The sequence below is a fragment of the Centroberyx affinis genome, unplaced genomic scaffold, assembly GCF_046629955.1.
Source record: "Centroberyx affinis isolate AG114_WGS23_722 - 3 ecotype Tasmania unplaced genomic scaffold, CSIRO-AGI_Caff_v1 ptg003709l_1, whole genome shotgun sequence".
NCBI lineage: Eukaryota > Metazoa > Chordata > Actinopteri > Beryciformes > Berycidae > Centroberyx > Centroberyx affinis.
The window spans coordinates 204,378-223,612 of NW_027281599.1; the positions used below are offsets into that span (position 1 = coordinate 204,378).

General features: G+C 45.1%; 2 protein-coding genes across 4 annotated transcripts; one reads left to right on the forward strand and one right to left on the reverse strand.

Annotated features, from left to right (window-relative positions):
- The first annotated feature begins 2,336 nt into the window (after nt 1-2,336).
- Nucleotides 2,337-15,139, forward strand: ttbk2b (tau tubulin kinase 2b). 2 transcript variants are annotated; one of them, XM_071540699.1, is made up of 15 exons: nt 2,337-2,468; nt 3,022-3,144; nt 3,305-3,452; nt 3,833-3,906; nt 4,002-4,142; nt 4,277-4,381; nt 4,890-4,955; nt 5,054-5,146; nt 5,244-5,369; nt 5,851-6,008; nt 6,261-6,450; nt 6,933-7,147; nt 7,229-7,700; nt 7,968-8,668; nt 14,767-15,139. In XM_071540699.1, exons 2-15 carry the CDS (start codon nt 3,076-3,078, stop codon nt 15,122-15,124), a joined length of 2,916 nt encoding a protein of 971 aa, XP_071396800.1. In that variant the 5' UTR covers nt 2,337-2,468; nt 3,022-3,075; the 3' UTR covers nt 15,125-15,139. The 2 variants fall into 2 exon arrangements, with proteins under 2 accessions (XP_071396800.1, XP_071396799.1); XM_071540698.1 differs by having other exon boundaries at nt 2,359-2,473.
- An 818-nt stretch (nt 15,140-15,957) lies between these two features.
- On the reverse strand, nt 15,958-18,482 carry churc1 (churchill domain containing 1). Of its 2 annotated transcripts, none has more exons than XM_071540701.1 (4): nt 18,318-18,482; nt 17,947-18,082; nt 17,698-17,771; nt 15,958-17,532 (listed from the first exon to the last, which is right to left on the reverse strand). In XM_071540701.1, the coding sequence occupies exons 1-4, from the start codon at nt 18,354-18,356 to the stop codon at nt 17,440-17,442; spliced, it is 342 nt and encodes a 113-aa protein (XP_071396802.1). In that variant the 5' UTR covers nt 18,357-18,482; the 3' UTR covers nt 15,958-17,439. The 2 variants fall into 2 exon arrangements, with proteins under 2 accessions (XP_071396802.1, XP_071396801.1); XM_071540700.1 differs by having other exon boundaries at nt 15,967-17,532; nt 17,698-17,768; nt 18,318-18,478.
- Nucleotides 18,483-19,235: the final 753 nt, after the last annotated feature.

Below are 19,235 nucleotides of genomic sequence, written 5' to 3' on the forward strand. Positions count from 1 at the left end.
GGCAACAAATGTGTTGAAATCAATCAGCTCTGCTATAGTAATATCCACAATCTGATTTGCTTCCCCACAGGGATCAAAGTTCCATCTTATCTTATTATAACTATAAAACTATGACTAGTACTGTAACACAGTACTGGACACTGAGGATGATTTCTCCAGGTGTAAAACACAAAATTTTGAATGGATAAAAACCTTGTTGATGAAAGGCCTTAGTTTGGTTAGGAGTCATCGCATCTGAAATCAGACAGGAGTTTTACAGGCTTAGGTCACAAATTGTCCTTGTATTGTTTTCACACAATCCTTGTGTATTGAAATGAATAAAGATGAACTCTGATGATGATATTGTACATAGTTTTAAAGATACAGTGCTCCAAATGGGCTCCCAAATGGTCACCATCTTGGGGGGCAAAACGTTTATGTGAGTATATTTGAGGCAATAAATAAAAATCTGATTTTTATTATGGTAATTACACAGAATGTATAGAACACATAATCAAGATAACCAAGATTTTGATGCGACTGTAGATACAGAACTTATTGATAAAAAGTCAAATGTGGGCATATTTTATCATCCTTATGAAATTCCATCATGGTAAAAAGATGAACCATATTCAGAATTATACTCTTCAGTCATTGCACAGTCAGATGTTATTTGAAATTTCCTCCAAGCTGTCTTTATCAAAGATGAACTAATGGTTAAAATAAATAAACAAAAATGAAGAAAAAAAATCAGTGAAAAAGTGAGTGTTCCTTTGTCAGGCTGGCTCTTTATATATCATAGGCCTATCAGTGGTTTGGCTGTCATATTTTCTAGAAGTCATTTGAATATTGGCTAAGAACAGTGACCCCTGCTGCCCAAAGGCTATATTTGATTAAAATGTACATCAGAACAGAGATTACTAAAATGATCATTTATCATGAGGGAGTTTCATAAGGATAATGCAAATTTCTACACATTACATGCATACAAATATCTGTAAAAGGTTAAAGTTCTGAGGTTGAGCAAATATGCCCACGTGATTTTCCACTAATGAAGATAAACCACAAAACAATAAAATACATAGCTTGATTTGTATTTATGGATTGCCCCAATATAAAGTGGCCATTTTGGAGTTTAATTGAACCTTTATTTCATGTAAACTATTTGGAATTCAGGGCCCAAACTCCATATCTATTCATACAGTTGGTTAAAGATGTGGCAACCTGTCTGATTTCAGATGGAATGACCCTTAATTTCTTCTTAGTTGAGCTGTTGGTGTTCATCAGTCATTGTGGTAGAAACGTTTCTTGTTTAGAAAGCTCCTCAGATCTCTGCTCTTATAGGCTTTGTACATTTTGCCTTTGTACAAAAGCTCACTCTCCTCAGGATTGTGACACTAAGCACCATATCCTCAAAAGCTGTGGTGCAAGAGACAGTCACTGATACAAAGAAAAAAAAAATCACAGGGCCTCTGGATTCTAAGATGGTGCTGTGAGAACAGAGTTGACTTGAGTCATGCTGTGTGTTTTCACATATAGTGATGAAAGGACGATAATTTGTTTTTTGAACGCCACGAAGCTGGGGCCAGATGGCATCTTTTTCCCACACCTGAGGAGTATGTGTTTGATTTCCTTGCACAACAAACACATCAGAGTAGCACCAAACCTGGTTGTCATTTGTTCTGTCAGACTCTGGTAGAATACAGTGAACTGCACTGCCACAAACTGTCATTGTGCCACTTGATTTTTAAAATAAAACAACATCCACAAACACATTACTTTTGTCACAGGAGTGTCCTTTTTGTTATTATTTCCGACCAAACGCATTTGAAAGATATATTTATGAATTGCAATAGTCGAAGTAGGATCTTTCGAGCAGCATTTGAAGGTCGCATTGCCGCCTAGTGAGCATGCAGGTTGTGATTGGCTCCTGCTGCCGCTGGGTTTGTGAATGCCTGCCCTTTAAAACCGCAATGTTGCTCATAGGCGACTGCAATGTAAACTAAGATTGTACATAAAAGGTGTCATGTCAAATGTTACTCGCCCCAGTTGTTGTGATGCTGTGGGCATCACGACTGATCTGATTGACCGGTCACCCAACAATGCTGAGGCTGCATTGTTGCCTTGTTCTCTGAGCACTTGAAACCCCATTAGCTACATGTCAGCGCTCTGCAATCTGTGCTTCTTTATGTATTTCCCCTTTCCAATAACACCAATATGACAAGGATGCAGGAGTTTGCAGGAGGATCAATCAGGAGAGGCTAGCCCTGTGACGTCACCGCTGCTGCTGTGAGAAGCAGCAGGGCATCACTCTGCTTCCATTAGCAAGCTAACTTTAGCCAACGTTAGCTATGTTCCATCACCATTATTTTATTTTAGAAATAAACCATCGCATGGAATGACCCAACGACAGATTCGGAACATGGAGAGTCGTAGTAGCTGAATGTTTGGTTTTGATACGCCGCCTGGGATTGCAATGGTGCAACCAAGTAAGGTAAGTTAGGTCGGAGGTTAGCTAGCTAACGGTTATCCATTAGTAAACATGCTAGTTAGCTTGTTAACAGGCGCGCCAGCCGCCGCATTGAACAGCATCATCTAAATTAGATTATTAAAGACTTGTCTATGAAATAATAAACATCTCAAACAACCGGTTGATGACGATTTACTAGCCGTGATTGCCACTGCGCTAGATACAGTTGTGTTTTGGCACTGAGTCAAACAAATCAACCATTGCTAGCTGGCTCCACTGTGATCATCATCCTAACGTTAGCTCTTTTGCATGGGACGTGCAGACTTGTAGTACAGTAACCTCAGTAACTGTCTAAATGATTTTCTTAAAGTGCGCGTTACAAGTTTTTGCTGAATGATTGCCATGTAAATACCATGCTGCTGGTCCCAACCGCATGCCAGCCATAACGATGAATGATCCATCCATTCATCTGGTGTGTGCTCGATAGCGTGCAGGACACTGTAAATTCATGGTGTCAGTGGTTGTTACAGAGAAAATTGAACTAAACATGAAACTGTATTTGCTTGTTTCAGTGAGAGGCCTGCGTCACTGATGCCAGGTGCAGGCTGCAGCTGAGAGCACTCAGGATGAGTGGGACTGGAGAGCAGACAGACATCCTGTCAGTGGCAGACGTGGTCCGAGAGAGATGGAGAGTGGTAAGTGTTGCTGAAGGAGAAGAAAACACACAATCATGTCAATTTACTCAAACACTGGTGGCCTGATGAGGAGCACACATTTCCTTTCAACAGTGTTTTAGATGGACAGTGGATCATCCCTTCTGTTCACTCTAGCTCACTCTAGTGTCTCTCTCTGCAGGTGAAGAAGATAGGCGGGGGCGGGTTCGGGGAGATCTACGAGGTTTTGGATCAGCTGAGCCAAGCCAACGTGGCCTTGAAGGTGGAGTCCGCCCAGCAACCCAAACAGGTCCTGAAGATGGAGGTAGCCGTGCTGAAGAAGCTTCAGGGTGAGTGGCACGGTCATCCTGTCAGTGACACAGTGCATTTAAATGCACAGCGCACTTCCAGGTGCTGCGTCATTTCCCGGTTAAGGTCATTTACAGGAGAAGTTGTGTGTTGGAAACAGAACTTGCACAGACTGTAAAAACACACAGCAAAGGGGTTTATAGTGTCTATAAAGTGTTCCAGCTAATACCGGCATATTCCAGCTGTGATTTTCAGCTGTTACATAATCAGTGTTTTGAGGTTATGCAGGTTTTTGAACAGAATACCTGTGTGTCTCAAACCATATTGATATTATATTAATAATAATAATCATGTAAACATATAGGCCATAGAAATTATGGTACCCATGGACATTATAACACTGTTTGTTGTATATTGACAGGCAAAGACCACGTGTGTCGTTTTGTGGGCTGTGGCCGGAACGATCGCTTCAACTATGTGGTGATGGAACTCCAGGTAGGATCTCTTAATACCACTGAAGTTATTGCTTTTGACAACGCATGATTTTACATCACTGACTCTGATATATCGCACTGATTTCCCGCCTCAAGGGGAGGAATCTGGCAGATTTACGCAGAACCATGACCCGCGGCACCTTTTCCGTCTCCACCACTTTGAGGCTCGGCAGGCAGATCCTGGAGGCCATTGAGAGCATCCACTCTGTAGGCTTCCTGCACCGTGACATCAAACCAGTAAGTTGACCTGTAGGCGAAAACATTTCTTTAGCATCTTATATGATCGACAGTTACAGCTGATCTTGTTTCAGCTTAATAAAATTAAAACGATGAGCTCCAACAAGTCTTTATCTCTGTCATTAAAATTCCAGTCTAACTTTGCGATGGGAAGACTAGCCAGTACATGCAGATGCTGCTACATGCTTGATTTCGGCTTGGCCCGTCAGTTTACCAACTCCTGCCAGGAAGTCCGACCAGTAAGTATTCTGCATCAACCTTCCTCATTGAGGAGCCGATGCAAGGGATAATGTGTTGACTGTTGAGGCTTCGTCCAGCATATTGATACAAAAGAAGTCCTTCTAACAAAAGGTCCAAAACAAAAAAAAGTGAATTGTGCTTCAATTATGTGATATAAATGCCCATACTGTATATCTAATTATGGATAGTTGTAACTATTTATTTGCAGGTAGAGTTTCTTTTAAATGCTTGTAGTTGATGGCTTCATGACCATGTGTAGAGCAATGATACTTGCTAGTAAAATGCTAATTGATGTTTGCATTCTGCACTCTGACGAGAGAGTATTGATCCAGTGATACTCCAAATGCCTTGACAGCACTAGGAGTGCATTATTTATAACACTTAGGGTAAAAAAAAATCTGAACTAACCCTTTTAAAGGATAGAGGGTGTTTTTTCCTGCATTCTAATTACCTCAGCACAGGTCTTTTTTTCTTTTTTTATTTCACTATATCTTAATTCTCTCTCAGCCTCGTCCTGTGGCGGGCTTCAGAGGAACTGTGCGATACGCTTCAGTCAATGCACACAAGAATAAGGTGAGCATGGACCAAAGATGCATTCTGCTCAGCAATCCTTTTCTTTATTATTTATCTTTTTATTTACCTTGCTCACCCTTGTGTGTCTGAATCTGCAGGAAATGGGTCGTCATGACGACCTCTGGTCTCTCTTCTACATGCTGGTTGAATTCATGGTTGGTCAGCTGCCCTGGAGGAAAGTCAAAGACAAAGTATGTCCTTCCATGGTTTCATCAGTATAGAATATTAACTCACTGTGTGTACAGTATATCCACTAAAACGTTCCTGTTTCCCCCTCTCTACTCTTAGGAGCAAGTAGGAAATCTAAAAGAGACGTATGACCATCGACTGATGCTGAAGCACCTTCCTTCAGAGTTCAGTATTTTCCTGGATCATATTTTGACCTTGGACTACTTCACTAAGCCTGACTATCAGGTAGGTCATGCACTGTTTGGGATATTTAGTAGGGATGGGATGATATATCAAAATTCAATACATCGCAATACAAAAATGTGACAATACGTATCGTGGGGCAGAAAAATGAATCTTGATATTAGCTACATTTTATTCTGCTGTAGTAATCACAAATGAGACGGCTTGACCATGACAATTTCACAAGCTCTCCATCGAAATGATATTACTTTGTAATGACATTTTGAATTGTCTACATTCTAGTAAGCCATTTGTAAGCCATTTGTGTCTCAGAAATAAACATAGTTCTGCACAGTCGTCAGTGACTTTGTTGTCACTGAACTTTTATTTATTACATTGTATCGTGGTTGTATCGGATCGTGAAGCCCATATCGCATATCAAATCGTATCGTGAGATAAGCATATCGTTCCATCCCTAATATTTTGTACCATTTTTTCCCTTGTCAACTGTCACATGCTGATGCGTGCGGTTTCTCTGTGACAGCTCCTGATGTCAGTGTTTGAGAACGCTATGAAGAGCCACAACGTGCTGGAGAACGACCCGTACGACTGGGAGAAATGCGATTCAGAGGATATGCTGACCATCACTGCCGCAGCAACCACTGCTCAGCAGCTCACCCGCCTCACACCAGCATATATGGGGTAATTACAGCTAAAGAAAGCTCTTTGATTCAATCAGTATCGATATAAAGCCATTTTTTAAGAGTCGTTTTAGGCTCATTGTTGCCGTTTTGCTTGTGCCGTTCAAAGTTCCATTCATATGCAGCGCAGTGGCTTTTTTTAGAACACAAATCTGCACTGTCAGAGATCCCCGAGAAATCACTGCTCTAGTTTGCGCCGGAGAGAGGAGCAGCCGGGTGACCTTCCCTCCCCTCTCGCCTGTGTCCTCCACAGCATGGCCAACGCTTCGGTGCTGCCGGGCGAGCTGCAGCGGGAGAACACCGAGGACGTCCTGCAAGGGGAGCGCCTCAGCGACGCCGACAACTGCCCCCCCATCCCCACGCCGACCACCCAGGGAGGCGACGTGTGGGAGGAGATGGACCGCAACCGGAACCACAAACACTCGCAGCCGCTCATCAGGAAGGTCAGGGCCGCCGTAGAGACAGGAACGGTTTTACTACTCGCTCCTCCTGCTGTGGGTGTCAAAAAAATGTTCCTCTTACCTGCTTCTCTTTCTGTGCAGCGGGATGGACAGTTTAGCTGCATTGCAGTGGACACTACGCACAAGAACCCCCCCCCCCCCCAAAGCCATGAATACATTACAGTGGAATTTTAACATTAGCCTGCTACATTAAAGAACACATGCAATTTGCCCAGAGATGGTGTAATGGTTAAGATCCCCCACCACTATCACTGCATTTTGGCCTTGACTAGAATCCCACCAGGACTTTCTCTCCCTGAGTCTCACCTCCTCTCTCTCCCTCTGCCTTTCTACTGTCTCAATAAAGAAAAAATGATGGGACTACCCACCCTCCTTTTTAAAAATAGATTCCCTATTGTAATTTTCTTGGGACATAACCGCATTGTTCAAATTTTTGGGGCATTCTCTTCGTCCGTTCTGCTCAGGTGGTGAGTGAGGACGAGCACAGTCAGAACCAGGGGAACCAGAGCCCCAACACGGGCTCCATGCAGAGTTCTCCCAGACGGGTGCGATCGGAGACCATGTTCCTGGACCGAGCCGCGCCGCTGCTCCGGAGGATGAGACACAGTCAGAGCTTGGCGTTCGAGAAGAGGCTCGCGCCGGAGCCCAAGCCCACCATCGAACGTTTCCTCGAGGCCTAGTGAGTACTTCGATTAGCCTGCAAAGATTTTATTCAAAACAGAGCAGGACCCGCTTTAACAACTCGACTCTCTCGTTTCAGCCTGGGCAAGCAGCGCCCCGTCCTGTCCCAGGTGGGGGAGAAATCCATTCCCGAGAGGGGACTAGGGGAGCAGACGCCTCCCTGCGACGAGGAGCACACCGGCACGGCGACCCCGGACCAGGAGGAGGGCGCGGCGAGCAGCGGCTTCGTGGCCGTGAACCTCAGTCCCGTGCCCCAGGAGGGAGACTCCCAGGAGTGGGTGATGCTGGAGCTGGAGCAAGGCGGCGGTTCCGGAGCCGCCAAGCCCCCAGCGGAAGCCCTTCACGAGGACAAGCCGGGGGTCCACGCGCCTGCCGAAACCGACAGCCACTCCTCTGAGCCTCAGGACGGCCAGTCTACAGCGGTTCCCAGCAGCCCTGTCCTGTCTCAGATGACCATGCCCGGCACATGGTTACTGGGCCACAGGAGGCTGCCGGGGATGCTGGGACAGATGCCTTCAGTCATGCACATGAGTAGAACCCAGATGGACCAGGTAAGGTTTTGCTGAACATGAACTGAGCCCAAGATTGACACAAGCTAAAAGACGTTTGTTCCAAAATGAGATGTACACCATTTGATAATAATACACATACTCTTGAAAAACAATTGATCGCACAAAATTTGATTTCAAGGTAATGGTAAAAAAAATAGGAGGTAACTTTAGTTTTTGATTGACAAATACACACCTCTTCGTACATTTCAGAACTCTTAGAACTCTTCATATAGTCTCAGTCTGTCTAAATCTGTCATCTCTCCTCAGTCCTCCAGCTGTGTGCTACAGTCCCCTGTGCAGGAGAAGAGTGATGCGATACCACTAGAGGCCCCGTCCGTCAAACCTGACGAACCCCCTGAAGAAATCGTAAAGGACGGAGGGAAGTTGGAGTTATCTCCAGTGCCAAACCTGGTCAAAGGCCCCGCAGCTCATTTGACCAACGACAGAGACCCGGAGAGTGATTCCGGGCTGCCCGATCGTTCCTCAGAGCCGAACCAGCAGCCTCAAGCCGATGTGGCCGGAGGCGCCGTGGAGAGCGCCGGCACGGTCTCCTCCTCCCCGCCCCCGGCTCTGCTCCGGCGAAGAGACTCTCCCTCATCCCCGAGGTTGAGCCGAATCCCCGTACGGGACCCCGGCGCTCCCCTGGACTCTCCCGGCAGGGACCTCGCCATGGAAAGGCGTCACCGCTGGAGCAGCCCGGTCCCCGGCTCCCCCACCCACTCGCCCTCTCCGTCTCTGTCTTGCGACAACCTGCCTTGCGTTCTGCCCAGGGACAGGCTCTCCTCAGAGCGAGGCTCCAGGTCGGACTGGCTCGGAGAAGAGCCTCTCTCTCTGTCCTCCTCGTCAGGCAGTAAGAGTAAGATCCCGCGTCCTGTGAGCGCCTCTCTTATACCCGAGCAGCTCACTAGCAGGTTTCTGCCTCGACCGCCTCCTGGGAAACCACCTCTCCGCCCCTGTGTGGACAACAGGTATGAGCTATGCACAGTGGAGATGTTACAAAATGACCCAGATTTTCTTAGAGCTGAATGAGAACACATTTGGCAGTTATTAGGTGGTAGATATTCACTGTCTCGTCACAGTAAGAAGGACCCAGGTGGAGCTTGCATGTTCTCCCTGTGTTCATGTGGGTTTCCTCCAGGTACTCCAGTGTCCTGCCACATTCAAAAGACATGCAGGTCAGGTGGATTGGAGATTGGAGATGGTTAGAAGTAATACTTTTATTATGATTAATAAAACATCATTAGCTCTACAACCTCAACTTGAAACATAACTTAGACTCAAACAAAAACAAAACTAGACTTACTAAACTTGTACGAAAGTCCCATGGATGAAAATGAGGCTGCTACTGCTGCTAGGTAGTTGTTAAGACACAGCCCCTGCAGACCTGACTAGGAAACCCCGCCTACTCACTGAGTAGCACATGTTGTCAGTATGTTTCAGTTTCCTTCTTTCCTTGGTGGATGGTAGAGGTTCAACAATGTGTTGCCGTGCGTGAATGTCTACCCGGTTGGTGAATTCTATATTTCTGGTTTTACTTCAATGGTAATCGGTAATTGAGGATTAATAATCGATATTATGTTATATTGGGGAAATGCCATTCTAAATCTTGCTAGCTACTTCAGGCTGCTGTTTCAGTTGTGGTAGGATAGAGTCAAGGCACTCTGAGCTTATAATGTTTAAACCATATAAGAATGTTTAGTTTGATATTATTTGATATTATTCACTTTCATGTAGATTATGGTAATGACATTATTTTACTAAATCCTGTACTTTGTTCTTTGTCTGTAATTTCTGTTCATTGCAGACCACTGGTAACACATTCCACCATCAGTAAAAGATGTTAACTACATCAGACGCCTCGACCTGAGATATTTCCACTCAACCTAGGTGCTTTAGGTCTCCACCATACTCTCTAACCAGAGTCAGATCTGAAGGATTACTCAGCCAGCAAATTTAGTATCCAGGAGGTAACCTTCCCTCCGTTATAAGTGGTCCTTCGAGCCGGATCGAGTAATTACCGAAGATAATGGAGCCTGAGGACACCGAAGTCGGAGCGGATCCACAAGTGGTACGCCGGAGACCTCCCAGGGAGATTAGACCTCCACCACACCTGTCTGATTATACTGTTGGCTACTTCCCCATGGCTGAACTGCGTCACACACACCTGCCCCAAGAAGAGAGGAAGTCACAACCCAGTTCATTCCATAGTCATCCATCTTCGAAGCCTAGGTCTAATGCTTCACATGCACACAGCGCCTCTTCATCTTCCAGTAGGATAACTGAGAGTGGTCTCACAGCCCTGCAGGTTGCAGTGCTGAATGAACAGGTTGCACGTCTTGAACTGAAGGAGCTACATCGACAGCTTGAGGAGGAAGACCATGCTGAACAGGAATGCCAGCGTTTAGATGCTCAAGCTAGAGAAGCAATGCTCCGCCAAGAGTTAGCCCATAAGAACCGGGAAGTTATTACAAGAAGAATGGAGCGGCACCGTCGCCTCAAGATGAAAGAGATTGAGTTTGAGAGAGCGCGACTTGTATCTTCATTGCTCCAGGATGGAGATGTAGGTGCATCTGCCTCAGTCCCAGATGCCGCTGTACGGACTGGTAAGTGGACAAACCCACAGCGTCCAGGGTTGCAAGTGAAGCAGACTTCTTCCCCTGTCCCGACACAGTCTGAGGATATCGGAAACGTACCTCTCAAACAGCCAATGACTGACTGTGCTGCTGTTTCAGAGTTTCAGCCTCTACTACCATCGAGTGTCCAGGGCTGCAACCTCCAGGCAGTAGATGGAGACCCCAAGGAGCGTAAGGAACACCCGTATTCTGCTTACCCCCTTCACTCCACGCCTTCCAATAACCAGCATGCCCCACGGGTTGAGTATGTAGCAGTGTCCAATAATCAGTCTTCAGCTTCGGCGCACCCTGCTGCTTGTACTGGTATCGAGGATGCTAGAGCTTCGCATCCCCAGTTCCACCATAACTTTGCTCAATCCCCTTTGTTATCTCCTCCTCTGTCTGAACTACCTATTGATCCAGCCAATCTTGCGGCAAGTAGTATGCAGTCTCTTCCTGATGCCATAGGTAGGCCACCACCATTCTCTCCTTACGTAGCCCCTCAGGGTATCCAGCCATCAGGTCCCATTTATAGCAGTTACCAACCTGCTCTGCCCTACAATGCTGCACCTAACCATGCAGCATCTGCCGTAGTGTATCCGCCACCCGGTTCTGCTCCTGTACCTTACCTCGACCTGCTGATTGCTTCATCATACGGCATTCCGAAGCCTACGTTGCCTACCTTTGAGAGCGGCAAAGAGAGCGACTTCGCACTCCTCAAGATGGCTCTTGACAATCTCATGAGCAACCACAAGCACCTGAACGAGCAGTATAAATATCAGGTGTTATTGGGCCAACTGAAGCACCCGAGTGCCTTGAAACTTGCCAAGGCATACATGCACGCCCCAGAGCCTTACACTAGGGCTCTCCAAGCTTTGCAAGAGAAGTATGGCCAGCCACGCCAGCTAGTACAAAGCGAGCTAGGAAGTATACTGACCTCTCCGCTAATCAAGTATGGTGACGCCGACGCTTTTGACAACTTCTCACTGTCTGTTCACTCCTTGGTGGGTATGTTGAAGACATTGGAGGGACCTAACGAATACGAGCTTAAGTGCGGCTCACATGTCGACCGGCTCTTAAGTAAGATGCCCGCAGGATACAGAGACAGTTTTGTGGAATACTGCTTAACTCGTGGTATCCTACAGACTGGCACGGATAAGACTTACGCCCTACCTGATCTCGCCGCATGGCTACATATGAAGTCACAGGCCAAACGGATAGCCAGTCGAGCTGCTGATCTGTATCCTGAGAGTGCACCCAATCCTAGAAAGAAGGAGCAGCGCACAACCACCCGCTTCAAAGAGAAGACCACAGCAATCTATCTCAACACCAACCAAGAGCAGAGAAGAGAAGGTCCATCTTATCAGCATCCTAAGAAGGACAATAAGGTCAGGCCTTATTGCCCACATTGTGACACAAGGGATCACTTCCTCAGCGCTTGCACCCAATTCAAAGCCTTTCCCACTGACCAGAAGGTGAAGTGGATCCAGGAGCACAAACGGTGCTGGCGGTGTGCACGTGGTCATGTACAGGATTCTTGCACCCTGAGAAAACCCTGCAACACCTGCAAGGAACAGCATCTGACTGTCCTACACGATGTTGCACAGCAGCGCAATCAGAGCATTCTCATGGTCCGAGTTCCATCTGAGAAGCTGTATATGGATCGTCCTAGTCGTCCAAATAAGGTGATGCTGAAGATTGTAAAGGTTATTCTCCATAATGGGGAACAATCTATGGAGACATACGCCGTCTTGGATGACGGTTCGGAGCGCAGCATTGTGCTGCAGCCAGCTGTAGAGAGCTTAAAGCTGAAGTCTGTTCCAGAAACCCTACCCTTGCAAACTGTCCGCCAAGACGTCCTTCAGGTCCAAGGAGCCAGTGTTTCTTTAGAGATCTCCCCAATTTCCAAACCCTCACAAAGGTACTGGGTACACCATGCTTTCACTGCTGATCACCTAGGGCTATCTGAGCACTCATATCCTGTTGAGTCACTTCAGAAGCGGTATAGACACCTTCGTGACCTACCTCTTCTGCCAGTGCACAGAGCACAGCCTCAAATCCTCATTGGATCCGACATGGCCCACCTACTGGTGCCCTTACAGCCTGTGAGCAGTGGTCCACAAGGAGGCCCCATTGCAGTCCGGACGAGACTTGGTTGGGCATTGCAGGGCCCCACAAGCCTCTTGAGGAGCCCAGGGCACGAACAGCAATGTCTCTTCACTAAGGTAGTCACCCCAGAAGCTGAGCTCCGTCACCATGTTGAGAGGTTGTGGCAGATAGATGTATTGCCTTATCTCAACGAGAAGCTAGTGACCAGATCTAAACAAGATCAGCAAGCCCTGGAGCTCCTAGCATCAGCCACTACCAAAACAAAAGTGAAAGGGGTAAGTCGTTATGCGACTCCTCTCCTTCGCCAACCTAACCACCAGGATCTGCAGGCCCCAAAGGAGGCAGTTCTGCCCAACCTCCGAAGTTGTGAAAGGAGACTCCTCAAGGACCCAAGGCTGGCAGAAGTCTACTGCACAGAGATGCGGATACTGGAACAGAAGGGATATGTGGCCAAAGTACCACTTGAGGAAGTCGAGAACTCAAAGGAGTCCTGGTACTTGCCTCATCATGCAGTCTCACACAACAGTAAGGACAGGATTGTCTTCAACTGTTCGTTCAACTACAAGGGAAAGTCACTGAATAGTCAGTTGCTCTCAGGGCCCACTCTCGGTCCTTCTCTCCTCGGAGTGCTCCTTAGATTCCGTCAGCGACCGGTGGCCGTCAGTGGTGATATCAAAGCCATGTTCCACCAGGTGAGGCTTCTTCCCGCCGACACGCCACTGCTCCGCTTCATTTGGAGGGATTTGGTGAGGACAGAAGAACCCACAGTGTATGAGTGGCAGGTGCTGCCCTTTGGCACAACTTGCAGTCCCTGCTGCGCCACCTACGCACTGCAGCGACATGTCCAAGACAACAAGGCAGGCAATGAAGACATCTTGGAGTCCATCGAACAGGCTTTCTATGTGGACAATTGCCTGCAGAGTCTTGGGACAGTGACTGAAGCCCGGGACCTGGTGAACAAGATGAGGGAACTGCTTTCTGCGGGCGGCTTTGAGATTAGACAGTGGGCAAGCAACGACATCACTGTCATCAACCACCTGCCCAGTGAAGCTAGATCTCAAAGCAGCGAGCTGTGGCTTTCTCAGGAAAGCCCCGACCTCCAGGAACCCACCTTGGGCCTGCGCTGGGACTGTTTACGAGACACCCTAGGGTACAAGAGTCGCACCCTGGAATCTTCCCGGCCTACCTTGAGACACATATACAAGGTGCTTGCATCCCAATATGATCCATTGGGTTACCTACTTCCATATACTACCCGTGCCAAGGTTTTGGTACAAGACCTTTGGAAGACTGAGCGCGGTTGGGATGACCCTATTCAGCAGCCATCCAGGTCCATGACAAGGAATATGTGCGACCTGTTGCCCGGTTGATAAGACTCCCTGCCATAAAGGAAGATGGTGATGATGTCTCTGCTCAGTCCATATGCTGATGGACTTTCTGTTGTGTGTACAAAGTTTCAACCTCTATAACTTTGGGGGCGGCTGTACGAAAGTCCCATGGATGAAAATGAGGCTGCTACTGCTGCTAGGTAGTTGTTAAGACACAGCCCCTGCAGACCTGACTAGGAAACCCCGCCTACTCACTGAGTAGCACATGTTGTCAGTATGTTTCAGTTTCCTTCTTTCCTTGGTGGATGGTAGAGGTTCAACAATGTGTTGCCGTGCGTGAATGTCTACCCGGTTGGTGAATTCTATATTTCTGGTTTTACTTCAATGGTAATCGGTAATTGAGGATTAATAATCGATATTATGTTATATTGGGGAAATGCCATTCTAAATCTTGCTAGCTACTTCAGGCTGCTGTTTCAGTTGTGGTAGGATAGAGTCAAGGCACTCTGAGCTTATAATGTTTAAACCATATAAGAATGTTTAGTTTGATATTATTTGATATTATTCACTTTCATGTAGATTATGGTAATGACATTATTTTACTAAATCCTGTACTTTGTTCTTTGTCTGTAATTTCTGTTCATTGCAGACCACTGGTAACACATTCCACCATCAGTAAAAGATGTTAACTACATCAGACGCCTCGACCTGAGATATTTCCACTCAACCTAGGTGCTTTAGGTCTCCACCATACTCTCTAACCAGAGTCAGATCTGAAGGATTACTCAGCCAGCAAATTTAGTATCCAGGAGGTAACCTTCCCTCCGTTATAAAACTAGACCCCTCCAAGCACAGCTGCATGAAAGCCCTGTGATGGACTGGCGACCTCTGCCCAGTGCATGCTGGGATAGGCTCCAGCCGCCCGTGATCCTGAATAAGAATGAGCAGGTAAAGCAAATGAATGAGTGAATAAATGGCAGATATTTTGCTAATAACGCCTTGTGTTCTGTTCTCCAGACGGCGGCGGTTCAGAGTGCGGGCCAGCAGCACCAGTGACGCCGACTTCCTGGCCAGTCTGACCCAGTTGATGCAGGACCGCGGCGGCATGCTCTTCAGCCCCCCCCCTCGCCCGCGCAGCTCCTCCTCCTCCCTGCAGCGCTCGCTAAGCTCCTCCCCCTCCCGCCAGGAGCTCCGCGAGGGCGGGGCCTTCCTGGGCCGCAGCCGCTCTCCGACCAGCTTCTCCGGGTCGCCCCCTCCGCGGCACGCTCAGCCGCTAGACCGGTCCGGCGGGCCGGGTCAGCGGGTGCCGGGCCACAGCTCCAGGGGAAGAGGCTTCAGCCACGAGGGCAAAGGCTCCGGCAAAGTAGGCCGATGACTGTGTCGATACGAACGACCGATCCTGACGGCGTAGCTGCGTTCAATCTCAACTCAGAAAGCATGTGTAAATACGGTATTTACTCAAGGGAATGTACTGTATGTAATGTAAAATGTATGATAAATTGTATTTATTTATTTATTTGTTGGATGTGTCTCTCAGAAGTACTTGACGATGTGGCTTGATACTTGCAGTTGAAACAGAAAGGTTTGGAAACCTTGAGATTGCCAACTCTTACCTCCCATTTCACTCCTCTCTTAACACTCCATATAGGCCTATTATGAGACCAAAAAGATACAGTATGTACTGTTTAATACTTGAGGGATGTAAAAAAGGTGAAAAATGTAGATATGTACTATTAGGAAAATAGTATACACTGAAAGCAACCATGTTACCCACACTAATCACACTATAAATAGTAAATTACACTACAAGTAGTATACCAACATCAGCATTAGTATACAGGACCAGGGCATGCAGTCCCATATTGACCTCATTCATATAAAACTGCTAGATTAAATATAGTATGTAACGATGAATTACTCATTTTGGCATATCACGGTGTATTAGTATGCTTTTCTTTGCTAGCAAAGGTTTCTGTCATGCAAAAACGTCAAGATGTTGGAATGTAAATGCACTCATACTTAAGTATTGTAAAAGTGCATGAATATCATTGCAAACGACTTTTTTTTTTATTATTCATTTGTACAATCAGCTAAAACAAATCTGTATTTTTATTGAACTGGTTCTGAACAAAATACATTATCATGTAGACCAACAAAGATGTCCATTTTTATTTCTTACATCGAATAGCTGACAAGGAAAGAAAGACGATAAAAAAAGTGAACTATTTTTTCATATGTTTGTTGTCACATGTTATTTTATTACACTTTAAAAAAAATATTAAAATGACTGATTATAAACATAGTCTCAAAAATACCACCACCCCATACACACATACTGGACTTTTTGTTGTGCTAAAAACTTTCCTACCAAGATTAGCAAAAAAACTTATAATTTTCTTTTTTTTTTTTATTTTACTGCAGAAATCAATGGGGGAAATGAACAAGATGGTGACTTTGTTTTTCTACAAAACAAAAATTAGTAAACCACCTCTGCTGATACCAAGCCCAACCTACTTCTTTTCAAAATATTTTTGGATGGAAAACATTCTTCAGTACATTTAACTGAAAGATGAAGTCTGAGAAACATGAAATTGTTTTGCCAGTAAAACAATTTAGCCTAAAATGAAAGAGGGTGAATATTTATAGAAACTGAATTTTTGCTATTATTATATATTATTTCACATATATTTTTGTGACATTACTTCCAATCAGACTCAATATTTTGCATAGATCTAACACAGAATCCCAAATAAATATATACCCAGATACAATTTGAGCACAACAGAAAGGGCAATATGTTAAGTAGATGAATACTTTGAGTGACAATAAAAGTCTCCATAAAAACATTTCCCTACAAGCATAAAAACAAAAAATACAAAACATACAGTATAACCAAATTGGGCTGCAGCAATATAACTTTATACCTCTGGAGGCAGCATGGTGGCCTGATGGGTAGAGAGACTGTCCCATAGCAGGAAGGTTACAAGTTGGATCTCTGCAACAGCCAATGTGTGTCCTGTCAAAATGTCCTTGAATATCCTACTTAAGTAGAAGTATTGTTACTTTGCTGAAATTTTACTTAAGTAGAGGTGAAATAACTCATGTAGAAATCTACCTAAGTAAAAGTGAAATGACTAATTTAAAAAAAATACTCAGAGAAGTACAATTTCATGATAAAGCTAGTCATTTACAGTAACAAGACGAGTATTTGTAATCAGTCCCTTCCATCCTGGGAGACGGAGCCCCTTCAGTAAAGCTAGCCAATGACACATTTCTGATGTTGGTAAATGTGATAAACTGACTGCTATGTCTTATTTTCTCATTCTGTAACATCACATGTTGGAGCAAAAATACTGAGTCGTAAAAGTAAAATATGTTTTGTTTAGTCGCAATTTACATGGCGACACATTTTCTCACTGTCATGTCCCATATTTTCATATTTGCTGTTGTGAGGAGTCATATCCTGCTATAGAGCAACATGACCCAGCTTGAAGTTGTTCAGCCACTATCAGCAAACATACTAAACACCAGCCAAGGTTTAGAAAATTGGTGAGAAGCGTAGGATTGTGAATGGAAAATGTGTTGGAACCCTGTTTTGAGCAGCCAGCAGCACATCCAAAGCATCTGATCTTTGACATTTATTGACCTTAAATGTGAACGGTGAACAGCAGGCTTGGTGTCTTTTGATGTCTAGAAGAGGGGGGCGGACTGCCTGGGGTCATCTGGCAACACACTGATGGAGTCTTCTGCCTTTCCACACAGCATGCACAGCATCGTGTACTCCTGGACACAGCAAACACGCTTAATGCACATACAAGGCAATGCAATCAACATGGATAAGTATGTGAGATAATACTGTACATCCAGTCCTCTTGATAGGATTAGTGTTCATATAGGAACCATTATCCCACTAAGTTATGGTACACAGACCAATATAGAGGTCCTTACCTGATATTCATCCACAACAGAGAATGTATATTCGTGCCTGGCGATGACATGGTCACAGTTTTTACAAACATCTGCAAGGTATAGAAGTGGGTATTAGTTGCAGTAAATTATGAATGAGTCTGGTTAAGTCTTTCTACTTTACCAGCCACTTTGTCAAGTAACCAAACATCTTCTTCTCTAATCTTAAGAATCACATTTAGCTGGTAAATAGTGAAAAAGTGAAAACAACTCTTGTTTTTGGTGACTTACGGTCATATGTGACAATCTCCTCTCCATCTTCATCTTCCGTGGTCTTGTTACTGATCAACACGAAGTCCCTCTGGTGGCAGCTGGCACAGCCCACATAGTTCATCAGGTAGGACCCGTTCTCCAAACAAGTGTTCCCCTGACAAGTACATCAGTGAGGGGAAAAGTCGTTCAAGTCTCGATATCAGCTCATTTTATGTCACCCAGACTTGATAGACACCATACTGATAAAAGAGCTGCGTCGTTATTGACTCTCAAACCTCCTTGTTAACTCTGGATAAACTAGTGACAACACATGAATCTGAGTATTGATTTGTTGGTATTTCTACTATGTATCAAAATAGGGTGTAACTGCCCCCATAGTCATAACTTACCCGGTCGGGGTATTCTTTTTGCACACAACCGTTACACATTTTGCTTCCCTATGAATGTGTCAACTAGCTAATGTAAAACAGTAAAACACACTGTACAATAGCTAACGTTATCCCTTAACTATTACTGTTTCTGTTTCTGTAAAATCTAGTTTAACACAACGCCTCTTCCGCTTCCTACACGACTTATTGGAGCTTCACAACATCTAGTTGGCGGACATAGTTGTAAAATTCCCAAACCACTTCTGTCCATTTCTTGTAGATCTGTGAAAATTGTGCGCCGCCAAACTTCCGGGTGTCATCGCGAGCGAACGATTGGCTGACGTAGGCCAGGGCACGGTGACGGAAAATACGTACACCAAACATGGCGGCTAAACAGTAGTGCACTCTTGTAGCCATGTGAAAAGTCTCAGGTAAATACGTTTTATTCGCAACATAAAACCTAAAATTACTTCACCATGTTCGTTTAGAAACTTCGTTAAAATGCCGTTAATGTTGCCCAATGGGTTGCTTTAGTTTTAACGTATCTTGCACATGTATGGTTAATCAGCAACTCTGGTTTTGTCAGTTTAAAATGAACCTCAGTCAACGGCTAGCTGTGAATTTCACTCAGCTGCCAACCACGTTGTGTAGCTGTTATAACGTTAGCATACTAGATTATTATATTGTTATTTTAGTAATATGTTGTTGCCATTATTCACTTCACTTCAATTTGATATATGTGTAACCAGTCATGCTGTAACTGTCAGCCTTCATATTGTGATATTATGATGTTTATTGAGACATTGGTCGAGGACTTTAAGAATCAGGATAAAATTACTCATTTGTTAGTGTGAGCAGTCTGGCACCCAACATTAGGTTTCTGAAAACACTTGTCACATATTTGCTGTTCTTCTTAAGTGTTGTGATTTTATTTTTTCA